We start from the raw sequence: 14,190 nt of genomic DNA on the forward strand, positions 1-14,190 counted from the left end.
GCCGGAGCTATTGCATCTGACCTACTCTTGTCTTGAGGAGGGAGGAAATGCCACTGCTATAGATTAACGTAACTGGGCAAATTCCTAGCCTCTTTGAAGAAAAAGTTAAAAACAAGGAGGTTAGGATTTCAGAATCACAGAATGGTTGAAGTTAGAAGGGACCTCTGGAGGTCATCCGGTCCAATCCCCCTGTTCAGTCAGGGCCACCTAGAGCCGGTTGTCCAGGACTACATCCAGATGGCTTTTGAATACCTCCAGCGATGGAGACTCCACAACCTCTCTGGGTAGCCTGTGCCAGTGCTCGGTCACCCTCACGGTAAAAATGTGTTTTCTGATGTTCAGAGGAAACCTCCTGTGTTTCAGTTTGTGCCCGTTGCCTCTGGTCCTGTCACTGAGCAGAGCATGGCTCATCTTTACACCATCCCTTCAGGTACTTAATACACATCCATAAGTTTCCCCCGAGCCTTCTCTTCTCCAAGCTGAACAGTCCCAGCTTTCTCACCCTTCCTCACAGGAGAGATGCTCCAGTCCCTTAATAATCTTTGTGGCTCTTCATTGGACTCCCTCCAGTAGGTCCATGTTTCCCATACTGGGGAGCCCAGCACTGGACCCAGCACTCCAGGTGTGGCTTCACCAGTGCTGAGTATAGGGGAAGGATCACCTCCCTTGGCCTGCTGGCAACACTCCTCCTAATGCAGCCCAGGGTACCATTAGCTTTCTTTGCTGGAAGGGCACAGTGCTGGTTCATGTTCAACTTGTTGTTTATCAGCACCCCCAGGCCCTTTCCTAAGGAAAGGAAATGCCTAAGGAAAGGCAGTTTCATTTGTACTGGAAAGATAGAGTCCTTAATTTCTACACAAAGAGAGGGCAGGCATGTGGCTGAGCTCTTTGAACAATTCAGGCAAGGATTTTTTTTAAAAATAGAGACACATAAGTATTGCATACACTATTTTCCATAAATGTGCTAGGAAGAAAAAACCTGAAATATAAACAATAAAAAATTCAAATATAAAAAAAGCATACATGTGACTGGCGTGTACATACAGGAAATTCCATTTAAGCATAAGAAAGAAGTTTTTTACTGTGGGGGTGGTCCAATACTGGAACAGGTTGCTAGAGAAGTTGTGGAGTCTCTGATTTTGTAGATATTGGACACAAACTGCTTTAGCCGATCCTTCTCTGAGCAGGGGTTTGGACTAGATGATCTCCAGAGGGGTGGTCCATCCTCAGCTTTTCCGTGATTCTATGTTGGCCCACTCTAGATCATAGTATGTTTCTACAGAAATTTCTTCTTTTTTCAAGATGTCCACAGTTTTTTGAAAAAATATAAAGATAAAATGACAAGGGCAACTTCATAGAAACTGGTGCATTAAAAGAACTGAATATAGATTGACATTAAAAAGAATGAAAGAAACCTTGTCAGACTGCTAGTTTATCTCAGTAAATTCCCCGTAGCCTTTTAATGTAAAGACTTGCTATACCATGTATTTTTACTCCTGTAAATGCAATTCGTTGTCAGTCTTTGTTTTACTCTCACTTGTTAAACCTGTAGAAGTTTAATAAATTTGATACTTTATGGCTTTACAGGACACACCAACGCTTATTCATACACTCTGATGCACCACATTACCTCTTTCAACTTCTTACTGTTTAACTTCAATAAACGCATTTTTACTCTGTTTCCCTAGTTCTGTAGATGGCTGAATAAGGGTCACATAAATATTTTCCTTTATGCTGATTTCATGGTATATACGCTCAGAGCACTTTCTGTATGTCCTATTACTGCGAGTATATATTCAAGGGAATTGCATGTTAAAAGAGGCCACCAAAACCTGCCCAAATGCTCTGGCTGAGGGCAAGCATTATCTTGACAGACTGACCCATCACTTGGAGATGCACCATCATCACTTCCATTTAGAGATCTTTTTACTGTTCCAGTGACCATTGTAAGCAACCATGGAAAAATGTGAAAAATTCAAATGATAAACGACTAAATACTTTGTAAAGCAAAAATTCATGGGGTGTCAACTTCTATTGGCTTTGAGAAACGAGTGCTGTCTTCCCCTTACTCCCATCCTGATTGTAAATGCCAGACGGTGCTAAAAATTATTTGGGATGGACGCTCCAGTGATACTGTCACCTAAGATGAGCTCACTTTTTTCAGTCCGGGTGGAGGATGCATTGGATATTTGTGATTTGTGAGGATGCTAAAGGATGCAATGGGTTTGGAGACAAATAGGCAAGTGCAGCAAGGGCTGCTAATTTTTGTAAGACATTACTCCCAGCAAATGAAGAGCATGAATCCTCAGTTTTAGCGAAGGTATTGGACCCCAGCTGTAGATGGTTTTTAAACTGTTACTACCTGAGGATTGAGTGCAGTACTAAATAAAAAACCTTTCCCCTCACCTGGCTACAGTAAGCGTAAGGATCTCATATGTTGCTCTTTCATTCCCTGAAGTAGCTTAGTCCAATGACATCGCTGTGACAGTAAGAAGCAGGCATTTTGAAACTGTAATCTTTCCTTTGGGCTTCACTCCTCTGCTGTCTCTTCAGTGGGTTATTCAACCTTGATGCTTCAGTTTCCTGTTTGTAAAAGGTCGATATTGATACAATATCTACCTCTCGCAGAGTGTTTGATGTTTCTGGTATTCTCAAGATGTGTAGCTGAATGAAAAAATTGTGACTTTGAGTGTGTTTGTGCAGAAAGGTCACAGTCATAAGCATGCTATCAAGAATGTGTTTTGATTTCTTTTTACATGTAACTATATAAGCCTAGTGTAAGAGAATATAGGTTTTAAAATACCTATCCATACCTAAAATACCATAATAAATCATTTAAAAAGAATTTGTACTGCAAAATGAAAGTGGCTTCTTGTTTATTAACTTCTATGGTGAACATCTAAGCGTAAAGTAGAGGCATGATTTTCCAATTTTGTTACTATTACTCCTTTTAATGTGAGCACTAATGAACCTTAATTATACTTTAAAGTAATGTTCATATCCATGCAGTGAGCCTGATTCATCATGGCTTGCACAGACCTCTGTTTCTCTACCCAGTGAGTAAAAGAATGCTGCCAGTTTTGTTTGATAGTGTTTTTAGATATGTCCTACAAAAATTTAGCTATGTAAGCAAGTTGTACGGCTATGGGGAATCAGGTCTAGTAAAAGCTGGACATAGCATTCATAATATTCTTTGCAGATAAACCTGAACTATAACTTCCGTTGTTATTTTTGCCTAGGAACTGTGAGGATGCGTTATCAGCTGAAGACTGTGAAACGTTATACCAGTTTGTTTATACCACACACCGTCCGCTTGCAGTAGCAGCTGGGGAATTCCTTTATAAAAGGTATCTCTGCCTGCCTCCTTGCGTGCCTACTTCTTGCATGTTCTCATTTGTTTCAGAATGAAGGTGGATTTATTTAAGAGGGACATTAAGCATTCATTTTTCTGCTGGAAGCGCGTACCGTGAGGATAGTAGATGTGCTTTCTTCTGCTGAATCAGAAGAGAAACACTGTCTAGGGGGGTAATCATTTGTTCCCCTGTACAGCCCTGGCACAATAGGTGTGAAAAAGTTGCAAGACTAACATAGAGAATATGAAACAACTCTCTGATCCATAGATGCCATGCTATGCTGAGAGCATACCTCCTTTCTTTCTACTTTCTTTTCCTGTTGCTTTGCGTCTTACAAGCTAATTCATCACCTGGCATCTGCTGGATTTCTGTAGCTTTGGTGATTAATCACAAAAATGGCTTCCTCTTCTCCCTTTGGAAGTTGCCTTATACATTGTAAAGGCTTTGAATAATGAGAGATGCAGCAGATTAAAAAGCCCTCCCAATTTTCTGTCAGGTTAATGAAGTACAGGGTTTATCTTCCCCAAGAGTAACTCTTATAAATGGGCTTCTTATAACAATGGTTACATGAAGTGAATGGAGTTGGCGTGCTAAAAAGAGATGAAATAAATATTCTGTCTCTACGGCTGAGAGAAGTAATTTTGTCTTACGAAGAGGAATGAAAATAAAAATATTTTGGCAAGACTTTTGTGGGGAAAAATTCAGAAGTAATAACGATTTGTGTTTCTTATGTGTGCAGCATCTCCTCCTAGCTGTCTCTTCCTGTCTAGCTGAACTGCTGACATTCTGGGGTTTGTGGAGCCAAATCCAACAGAAAAACAAATGACAATAAATTTCTGTTTTGATGACTCTTCTATCACGTCTGCTAGTCTTGCTTAGTCTTTTGTGTTGGTCCTAATATTCTAATGTTGGTTGATGGTTGGGACTATCTTAAAGGTCCCTTCCAACCTAGAAAATTCTATGATTCAATCATAAATCAGGTGTTTTTCCTCTCAGAACAGTGCTGCTTTTTGCTATTGTAGTGATTGCCCTGATAACTTTATTTTTTCTACCCAGCTTCCCAGTGCAGTGTGGACACTTTGACCCTGTAAACCTCATCCTTGTTCTTGTTTGCCCAGTTCTTCTCTCTGGCACTTTTGCCAGTATAAAAAGTTTTGTTCTAGTGTGATAGAGGTGCTAGCAACACCCTCCTTTCCCTGGTCATGCTGATAAAAGTTAGTATAAATGCTTGTGCTTTTTTCCCCCCCCTTCTTCTTGGTTTGCATGAAACCTCCTTAATGTTTGCATTTTTAACTTAGGTTACTTAGCTGGCATAAGTCACACTACGAGATGCACTTTCTGAAAGTATACGCTTTTACTGACATTGAGCGGTGTGGTCCTGTTCTTAAATCCAAGCCATTTGGGCCTTCCATTAATCTGCGGGGATGGCCTTCCTGGATTTATTATGGGATTAGCACTTCTGGTGCGCAGTAGAGTCACACTCCTTTTGGATAAAGAGGGAAATGAAAATTGAAGTGTTATAGAGAAGAGAAGAGAAAGAACAGTTTTTCCACTGTATTTGTGAAGTTGAGTGAATTGCATCTTATAAATACAAGATACTGTGCTTTCTTCAAGAAGCTTCAGTTCTAAAATGTACCATGATGTGAATAATGGCCAGGTAGTAATATCTCTACTCTGTTGTTAAGGTTTAAATTCAGCCTAGAGGAAGCCCCTTTTCAAGCATGAGCAAATGCCTACCTCATTATATGTTCAATGCTGTGGAATCTGCATCTCTTGTCCAGAAAGCTGGCAGGGGACCTGTGAAACTGTCAGAAATAGTCTCTGCATCCACAGGGACAGCAGATCTCTCATGATGGAAACCAATCTAATGTCTTTTCCCTTCATCTGATAAAAAAGTATAACGTGATTTGGAGTAAATAAGTAGACATTTAGAAGAAATACAATCCTTGAGATCTTGACAGAATTGGTCTTACATTGGCAAATGAGTGTAAAGAGAATGTGGCAGAACTGGACTGACTTCCTTTTCTGTTGGCAGGCTGCTTAGTCATGAGGGAGATGAAGAAGTTCAGCCCAAAGGAGGAGGGAAGTTTGGTGCGAGTACTGACCATTTGAAAAGATTAATACGTTTTTTCCTGGAGAGCGAGGTGAGGAGAATAGCCCCTGCAGTAAGCCTTTTAAATCCAGACTTGCATGTTAAATCAAGTGTTGGCTTCCTTTTAAAAGCTGTTTCTGGTGGTGAGCTCTGAAATGTTTGGTGTTTGGGATGTTTTCACTCTCTAGGATGAGTTTTTAATGAAGACATTTCTGTTCTGTTGTATTAAAACTAATTTACAACTATGCTAATGGAGAGAATCGGTGCTGAAGCAGCTTCTGAAAACAACCTGAAAGACTAATGCCACTGACTGAGGGTTTTTTGGGATGTGTCCGTGTCCGTTCTGCAGGCAGATACGGGTTGCTGGCCTATGGCTCTATGCTGACTAAGAACTGCGTAGTTTTGCTGACAGTTTTATCAGCTTAAGTGCTGTAATTTGCTGTTTGGCTTTTGCAGTGGTGCAGACCTATGTCTCACCAAAGTGTCTCAGGCACACCAGTTTTAAATCTTTCTGCAAAGACTTTTACAGACATTGCTTAAAATGTTGACTCATTTCTAGTTCCAAGGTTGGATTTTTAGTTGTTATGGTCAGCAATATAAAGCAATACAGAAAATAGTTTTAAAGATATTAGTTAAATTACAAAGGAAAGGTATCCTAAAAACATAAAAGAAAGGCTTTTTTTCCCCGCTTTTCCTGTTTTTTTCCCCCCACTCGCCTGCTTTGTATCAGATTGAAGATATGGTGTTTAAATGTTGATTGGCCTCAAACTAAATATGTCAGAATACTGTCTGTGACTATATGGGTGAATGACAAAGCTTTGTAATTGGAAAAAGGGAGAGGAACGTATGAAGCTGTATTTCTTTCAGTGATGTGTTTGCTTCTATAAGCTTGTGGTTTTAATCCCTAGCTACACAAACATGTCGCATACCTCATAGACAGCTTGTGGGACTGGGCAGGCAAATTCCTGAAGGACTGGGAGTGCATGACTGCTCTTCTATTAAAAAATGCTGAAGAAGATGGAGAAGGTGGGTAAGCAAAGAGCTTGATTTTGTCTGAATGAATCTCTTGATATTGTTTTTTGAACTTTGCCTTCAGCTAGTTCCATATTACAGTACCCTTTGATCCCAAATTGTGGTCCCCAAGGGCCACAAAGCAGATGCAACTCAATGCACTACCAATGTGATATCTATATCAACATATTTGTTTTATTCAGTATTCTGTATTTATGTAATGTTAGTTTAGAAACTTTGAAAGAGTAATTGCATAATTAAGCCATAATGCTTATGTAGCACTAAGGTTTTTTGTTTGTTTGCCGAAAACTTAAAAATCTAAAAGTATTAATTGATTGAAGTGCAGTATTGTTGGGCTATTGTTCGTGCCTGAAAACAAAATGAGGAACGTGTCAAGTTCATTGACATCTAACACTCTAGAAGATTAGTTTTTTGTAGAATTATTTTAAACTGAACTTAAATAAATCTTTAAGGTCCATTCCAACCCAAACCATTCTATGCTTCTATGAATAGTTGTTGTAGTAGAACTGGAGGTGGATGTGTGATTGAAATCAAAGTTTGTAGACCCGTTTTGTTAAAGCATTTTGGTACTCAAAGAGGCAGGTTTGTCCTTAATGAGATAGTAGCCAGTAGGAGTGGGCCTTATTAAAACTGTGGTTTTGGGAGCCTAACTGCCCTGAAAAGTTTAGCCATGAGAGGAATAATTGTTTTTGTGTTTAGTAAATGTAGAAAACTTGTTTTCTGCTAATTAAATCAAACACTCTCTAGGTTTTTTTTAGTTTATTTAGCAACACTGCATCTTTTTTTTCTGTAGTGTCCTTCCATAGTTACTCATATAAATGAATAGGCTTTTCATTAGCTGTTTCTGTATCTTCATTTTTCTTTTGTGTGATGCTGAAAGGAGACTGATTTACTTACAGAACTGAGTGATGCCCATGAAAGTGTTCTCATTGAAATTATCCTCGCAACGGTTAGAGAAGCAGCTGAAGGTCATCCACCAGTGGGCAGAGGTGCAGCCAAAAAAGTCAGTGCATCTCAGTCTTTTTTATTGTCCTATAATCACATTCTCTTTGCCTTATGTACTCTGCCAGACAGCATGTTCCTAGTGGTAGGTATATCTTTGGAAATAAAGTGGCTTATTTTTATGAAACGACACAGTGTCTTTTGACCTCTAGATCTTACTAGTAGTGGATGTTAAAGGAGATGAGCGTTAGAGGAGAGCCAGCTGAAGTGTGTTGCTGACAAATGGTGAGCATTTTATCCATGAGATATAGATGTTCAGCGATCTGCATCTAATTGAAGGTTAACAAAAAAATAAAAAAGCATCTGGTTGTCTCCATGGAAAAGTATCTTTATCTTAGCTTGATATGCTTTAGACAAAGGCATGTGAGTTAACCTTGGGTTACACGTAAAATTCCACTCAAACTAAGCGATTTCGTAATTGAAACAAAATGCTTTATCTGCAGATTCTGTCAGTAAAAGAGAAGAAAATACAATTGGAAGATTGTACGAAAATTACTGAACACTTTATTATGGTGCTTCCTCAGCTCTTGGCAAAGGTAACTAACAGCTGCTCTGTGAATGCATATTAAATATTTCATTAAAATTCCTGCAGTGTACTCATATCCTGTTTTTTCTCTGCAGTATTCAACAGATGCACAAAAAGTGGCAAATCTTCTGCAGATTCCTCAATATTATGATTTGGATGTTTACAGTACGGGACATCTAGAGAAGGTGAATAGGAATTGGGGTAGTCGGTTCATGTGGAATGTAATAAATTTATGTGACAATGTACAAAGTTTAGTGGGACTGGCACAGGTAGGAGACTGTTGAAAACAAAAGAAATGGTCTCATACCTTGAGAAAAGTGGTCTTATGTAGGCTTTACTTTTTGATTTGGGGCTGCCAAAGAAAAGCCTTAGTGCTTGTCAGTGCTAATATGCTGTGACTGGCCCTGGAGAGTAACGATTTGTGGTTTCACATGGTGGGCCCAGCCCTGGGTTTTTCATTGTTGGGTGGAGAGAGGGTGGGTTATGCCATGTGTCTAAGCTGGTGTGTCCCGGGAATTTACTACAGAATAGGTTTCATTCTCCTTGAAGACTGACTCCCAGCTGCTGGGGAATGATAGGAACTGAAAGATAAGAATGGAGATAGTATATCTGCTGATGGGAGAGGGGTGATCAGAAATGGAGAGATGAAATCCTTGAAATACCTTAATGTATTCTTAAGCAAGGATGTTTACAGGGAGGCGAACACTCCTAGGTTAATTTCAACACAAAACATTAACTGGAAGAGAGAAAGTCAGCAGAATAGCGAAGTTACCTCCTCTCACTAAGAGTGAAGACCCCAGTTGCTGACATGATCTGAAACATTTGCCATCCTCTGCTGCTGAGGGAGACAACTTCCATTGTTTGAAGACACACCTGTCCTTTGGAAAGGCATTTTTTATTCCCTACCTTTGTCTTTATTTTTATGTAGTGCCAAATGCGTATTGCTAAAGTAGAAGTTAAAGCAGTTGCTTTATTCTTTAGGAAGATTCAGAGACAATAATAGTGGTGAAAAAGAGCTATAAACCCAGAAAAAAATGTTGTATTGTCTAATCCTGCCCCTCTGCTCCTTAGACTGGCATTTGTTTCATGTTGATTGTATGACCTATAGAGATATATGGACCAAGTGGTATGTATCTAAAGCATAAGTGGATTTTTGTACAATTTACCCATAATACCCCTTTTATCACTTGCAGCATTTGGATGCTTTACTGAGAGAGGTAAAAGACATTGTGACCAAACACTCTGACATATCTGTCCTTGAGGCTTCCTCCAGGACTTATTATGTCCTCTGCAGTGAAGAAATTGCCATCTACAGCCAGGTGGATTGTGCCCGAACTCAACTGATAGATGAGTTGATGGGACAGCTTAACCAACTACTAGATGGCTTCTGGCAAAAGGTGAGTGTGGCTCATTATGGAGAGAAACAGTTTCCCTATGAAAAAATCAGACAAAAAAATTAAGAGGCATATGGAACTATTCTTTGCCTGCTGTTTCTCTACTAGAGGGGAGCAGAGCTTTCAAAGATGGGTTTGCTCCTCTGAAAAGATTACTTACATTTTAAAGAAGCAGATGTATTTTGGCAGGAATAGAGTGGGGAAAATAATAAACAAGGTAGTCCACATCAGCACCAGGGCATTTTATGTATTCTGAATATTCTAGACCTAAGCTCCATAGTTGCTCCGTAGTTGCTCCATTACTGTGCCAAAGGTACTATGTCCAAGATCAGCTAAGAAGTGCTGTGGATCTATAGGTGATGAGACTGTTCCCCAAAAGGTATAGTTCTGCAATTCTGTATATTTGACTGTGCAAAAGATGCCCTTTATGCTGCCACTTTGGCTCCAGAGGTAGTACTAGGAAAAAAAACGCCAGCAGTCTGTAATGCAGATTGTATAGCTTTGTGGTCTTTGAAATGATGACTTTCCCCTTGAAGGAGGACTGCACAGTCTCCCTCAAAGTTTTTCATTAGTTCTAAAAAGCAGAAACAGCTGGTGGTGATATGAATAGCTTGCTGGCTGAACTGAACAACAGAAGCCCACAGCTGATCTGATCAACTGTGCCGTCGTGAACAGGTGTCATGCCATGGTATGAGAGTTAACACTGGCAGGTTTTTATTGGACACTGGGATATTGTAAAATGTGTCAAGCCAAAAAATCCCCTAACCTCAGATTGGATTTATTTTGTTGGTCTTAAATAGATATCTGTGTCAATGTGGGAGAATGTGTACTTATGAGAAACAAGATAAGTGCTAGACCAGGGATTCTTCAGCTCCTTCATAGTGTGATCTGTATCTAAATAAAGAGATTTTCTCCTGGAACCCCTCCCTTCTAATTCCGGGTTGTGTATACCGTCTCCCATAATCACGTAGTATACTTGTGGAAACTACAGCAATTGCATCTATGGGAAAGTATTTAATATATTTTTAGCTATCTTTGAATGTGATCTGGCAGCTGGAAGCAAGGAGAGTCAGCACCATGTGAACAGTAAGCTTTCCAGAGATCTCTGACAACTGTGTGAAGGACCATGAATGGCCTGTGAGTCTGAGGGTTAGCACTTGGGTATGTCAGCCTAATTGCTAGTTTTCACTCTGTGTTAGCAATCCTGTTTTCTAGGGAGGCTGCCATGTGTTTATTAGTGACAAGGACATTGCTTTATACAAAACTTCTGTGCAGTCAACGTGTTGTTTTCTTTTTCTGGAGAGGAAGACATGAGTAGCACAGTTGAAGGTGAAGGGACTGGGGAGGGGTGGAGGAGAGTAATTCAAGCCTGTGGGTTGGTTGGGAAGAGAACAGCAGTTACCTTGCCCCACACTGGCTAATTCCTTTCTTTTTCCCAAATTTGCATAATTTAGGAAGAAGGATTTTGTACGGATGCAGGAGAAATTTCCCGGATGCACTCTGCTTTGAGAAGAGTAGCAGCTTTTCATAAGTGAGATGTTTATTTATGCAATGTACTTTCTCATATACTTAAGTGTTGACTTAGCAGATGTAAAGTGAGCATTGCTCTTGTGTGTTGGGCTTAATAAGATTTTTCACAAGAGAATGAAATGAGCACCTATGAGAGGTGCTGCAAGGTTTAGTTTCTTCTTAACAGAACCGTGCTCTTAGATAAGGAGTTCTCTTTGGACTCGTTTTTGAGGTTGGAGCATCAGTTCTAATGTGGCTAAGAAACGTGTGCTGCAGAGTTAGGATGTGAGAGTGGACACAGAGATCCTTGCTGTGGTGCCTCCCTCCTAGCTGGATGCTTTTGCACTGCCGTCCTGTCAACACTGGTGGTCAGTCTGAAGGGGGCATAGTGAATGTAGTCTTTTTTCCTAGCAGATGTAATCTGCTATGTTTGTTTGTGTATTTGATCTTCTTTTATTAAAAGATGGATTTCTCAAAAGCTTGCTTCTCCAGGGATTGTTCACCAAGTGAATTGTCATGTAAGATTTTAGACGGTGGGGGAATTGGGTCGCCTTCTCAACGTGTCTTGTACCTATCCTGCATGCTAGGGCTGCTCTGGTTTTGCAAAGAGAAGTCTAATGTTAAGCTGTGAGCACGGAAGAGTATTAGAAACACTCTTTTAAAGCAGGGTGGGGAAACTGTTCTTTAGACCTCTTTGGGCACCTTTTGGAGAGTGTGGATAGAGTATAGGAAAAGGTACAGAGCTCAAGCTTCTTTTTCCCCTTCTCGTGACACTGCAGTTTTGTGGTAGAAATGCAGACTGTAAAGCTATGGACTATAAAGGTTGCAGTGTTAGATCATAAAAACTGAATTTCATTTTTTCTCCCCTTAGAGTTAGTAATTGTTTAAAGTTCTTGCTGTACATCCGATGTAGGCAAAAATAGAATACATTTAACTTGTTTCATCAGGTTAGATTTCATTTTTTGCTTAGTGTATCATTATTGCTTCTTTTTCACTTGCAGTGCCCATAATCTCACCAAGTGGAATCTGTATGACAAGACTTTAAGGTTGCTGGTGTTTGAAATGGAACATGGGAGTTTGCCTGTTTTGGTGAGCTGTTAATATTTAACATTAAAGAGGTTTTCTTGTTGAAAGCAGGAAAATTAGGAAATATTAAATAATCTTATATACCCATGTCATATGAGACAGGAAGATACTGTTTCTCGATCTGGGAAACTGAGGCTGCCTTTGGTATAACATTATTGGAATCGGTAAATTCATGCCATGGATTCTTTTATTTTGGAGATTCTCCAAAGCTATGGTAGAGTAATCATCTGACATCTGGATTGATCCTTTGTCATGCTCAGTATGTCCCATTGATTGCACAGTTTTGCTTTCAGTACACATGAAATTGTTCTGACTGTGAGGAGCCCCTTATAGATCGCATGTAACCAGAAACTGGAATACTTTGGACCTGTTGCTTGAGGACTGACTCTTGGTGAAAATGATTTATAGTTACCAGTTTTCTCAACTGCAGCCTTTTAGTTGTCTGGTTGCTTCAAATCAAACATTGGCCATGCCAAAATGCAGGTATATCCTTACAAGGGTCCTTATTACAAGGTGAAGTACTTTAGTAGTCTTGAATGTTAATTAACCTCCATTTTTGGGAGAGAACTTGAGGTTATTTGCAAAGGAATGAAATTTAGCTGGGTAGAGAGAGCCTGCAGCCAGTGGGTAGAGCTGGACTCCTTTAGGTGGAGCATCAGAGCACCAACGTTTGGCTTCTGCTCTGAATTGCCCTCTGGAGGAGTCTGCCTTTCACAAAAGACTGCAGAAAAATCCTAAGAAGCTAGGCTAAAGTTAGCCTCTGCGAACACCCTTTTTAGTATGTGGTTACTTTCCATTGGACTCATCAAGAAATCAGAGTTCTGCAGAGGCAGCACCTTGGTAATGAAGTTTCTCCGGAGGCAATGTTTGCTTGTATGTAAACCTATTATGTTTATTTTTGAGGGCCTAAATTCTTCACAGTGCAGAAATGGTCATGCAAGCAGCATGCAGAATGTCAGGCTTGGATGCTTTGTTTAGTCCTAAGCTTTTTGCTGTTGAGCCTTTCATGTAAATAAAGGACATGTGTTTTTATTTGCAGATGATCCTGCCAGCTCTCCAGTGCACATATTTTTCTCTCCTGTGGCAACTAGCTGCAATTTCAGAAAATCCTCCCAAGGTTGGCCACTCCACATAATTTTGAAACCCGGGGTTGTGCTTCTAGAAGTTTAAATTGCTTTTCTGTTTTCAGATCGCCAGAAAAAACCAAGCTTTCTCAAAAATATAATTTGGGTATTTTCTTGAGGAAATCAAATTGAGTTGAGGCATTTTCTCTCTGTTGTGCCCTCTTTTTTTTTTTTTTTTTTTAAAGTGTCTATGCTTTTTCAGTTTGCAAGAGAAGAAGTGAACAATGGTTCACCTCTATTTTTACTGCAAAACATGTGCATTGAATTCCTGGGGCTTGATGGAGATAAGGAACCTGTTCCACTGCCAAACAGTTTGTTGTTTTCTTCTTTTAAGCAACAAAGAATATTCGGCGAAAAATCCAGGAATTCCTATTGCTTTGTTTTGTTTTTTATTGTCTTGTTTTACTTCTATATTTCTGGCAGAAATTTTGAGGAAACTGGTAATTTTCTCATCAGCTGACTACTTACTTTTTAATTGTTTTTATATAGTGCCAAGCTGTGCCAGGTATTTCAGAAGACCGTCTAGTTTAAGACACCAGAGAGGGAAACTCTTACGCTTTGGTTCACAAGTGAATGTGTTCCTGAGCAGCTCCTCTTTATGGTGGTTTCTGACTACACCTAGTGCTGCTACTTCTGTCATTCTGTCGCCTTCCCCTGGTGCTCCTGTGTGTATGGAACAGGACGCTGACATGGACATTTGTTTTGAGAAATGCTAGCTTACCCATTTGGTGACTGATTCACTATCTATTCCCGTCCTGTGCCATTCCTGTGTGGATGTCCACATGTCTCACTGCTCTAATATGTTCTGCCTTTCAGTCCAGACGTGGTTAGCTTGACTGATAATGGGGCAGCACATTTTTTAATTTGGCCTTTCGTATGGGAGCAGATTTTGATTGGAAGCACAATGTTACGGCCCACTCTGCAGGGCCAAATCTGGATGTTGGCAGAGAGAGAAGTTCCAAGAGCAAAAAAGAAAATTTCCTGGACAGCAGCTCTAGGACTGCGTTAAAGATAGTGTTAAGGCAATGTTTTGCCTCCCCCTCTGCTGAGAAGAAACTCAGCGTGCCCCGTG

The 14,190-nt window shown here is 40.0% G+C and overlaps 1 protein-coding gene across 4 annotated transcripts in view; it reads left to right on the plus strand.

The window, feature by feature from the left end:
- The window catches only part of LOC134518108 (cohesin subunit SA-2-like), a 68,504-nt gene that overhangs the window by 32,965 nt on the left and 21,349 nt on the right, over positions 1-14,190 (plus strand). For all 4 annotated transcript variants that reach the window (XM_063340369.1, XM_063340390.1, XM_063340379.1 and 1 more), the window contains 10 exons: positions 3,240-3,347; positions 5,389-5,497; positions 6,354-6,471; positions 7,377-7,480; positions 7,923-8,015; positions 8,101-8,190; positions 9,199-9,402; positions 10,854-10,930; positions 11,910-11,997; positions 13,034-13,111. In XM_063340369.1, the coding sequence (XP_063196439.1) occupies positions 3,240-3,347; positions 5,389-5,497; positions 6,354-6,471; positions 7,377-7,480; positions 7,923-8,015; positions 8,101-8,190; positions 9,199-9,402; positions 10,854-10,930; positions 11,910-11,997; positions 13,034-13,111 (1,069 nt within the window). The remainder of the gene's footprint in view (positions 1-3,239; positions 3,348-5,388; positions 5,498-6,353; positions 6,472-7,376; positions 7,481-7,922; positions 8,016-8,100; positions 8,191-9,198; positions 9,403-10,853; positions 10,931-11,909; positions 11,998-13,033; positions 13,112-14,190) is intronic.

Source organism: Chroicocephalus ridibundus, chromosome 1 (assembly GCF_963924245.1).
Source record: "Chroicocephalus ridibundus chromosome 1, bChrRid1.1, whole genome shotgun sequence".
Taxonomy (NCBI): domain Eukaryota; kingdom Metazoa; phylum Chordata; class Aves; order Charadriiformes; family Laridae; genus Chroicocephalus; species Chroicocephalus ridibundus.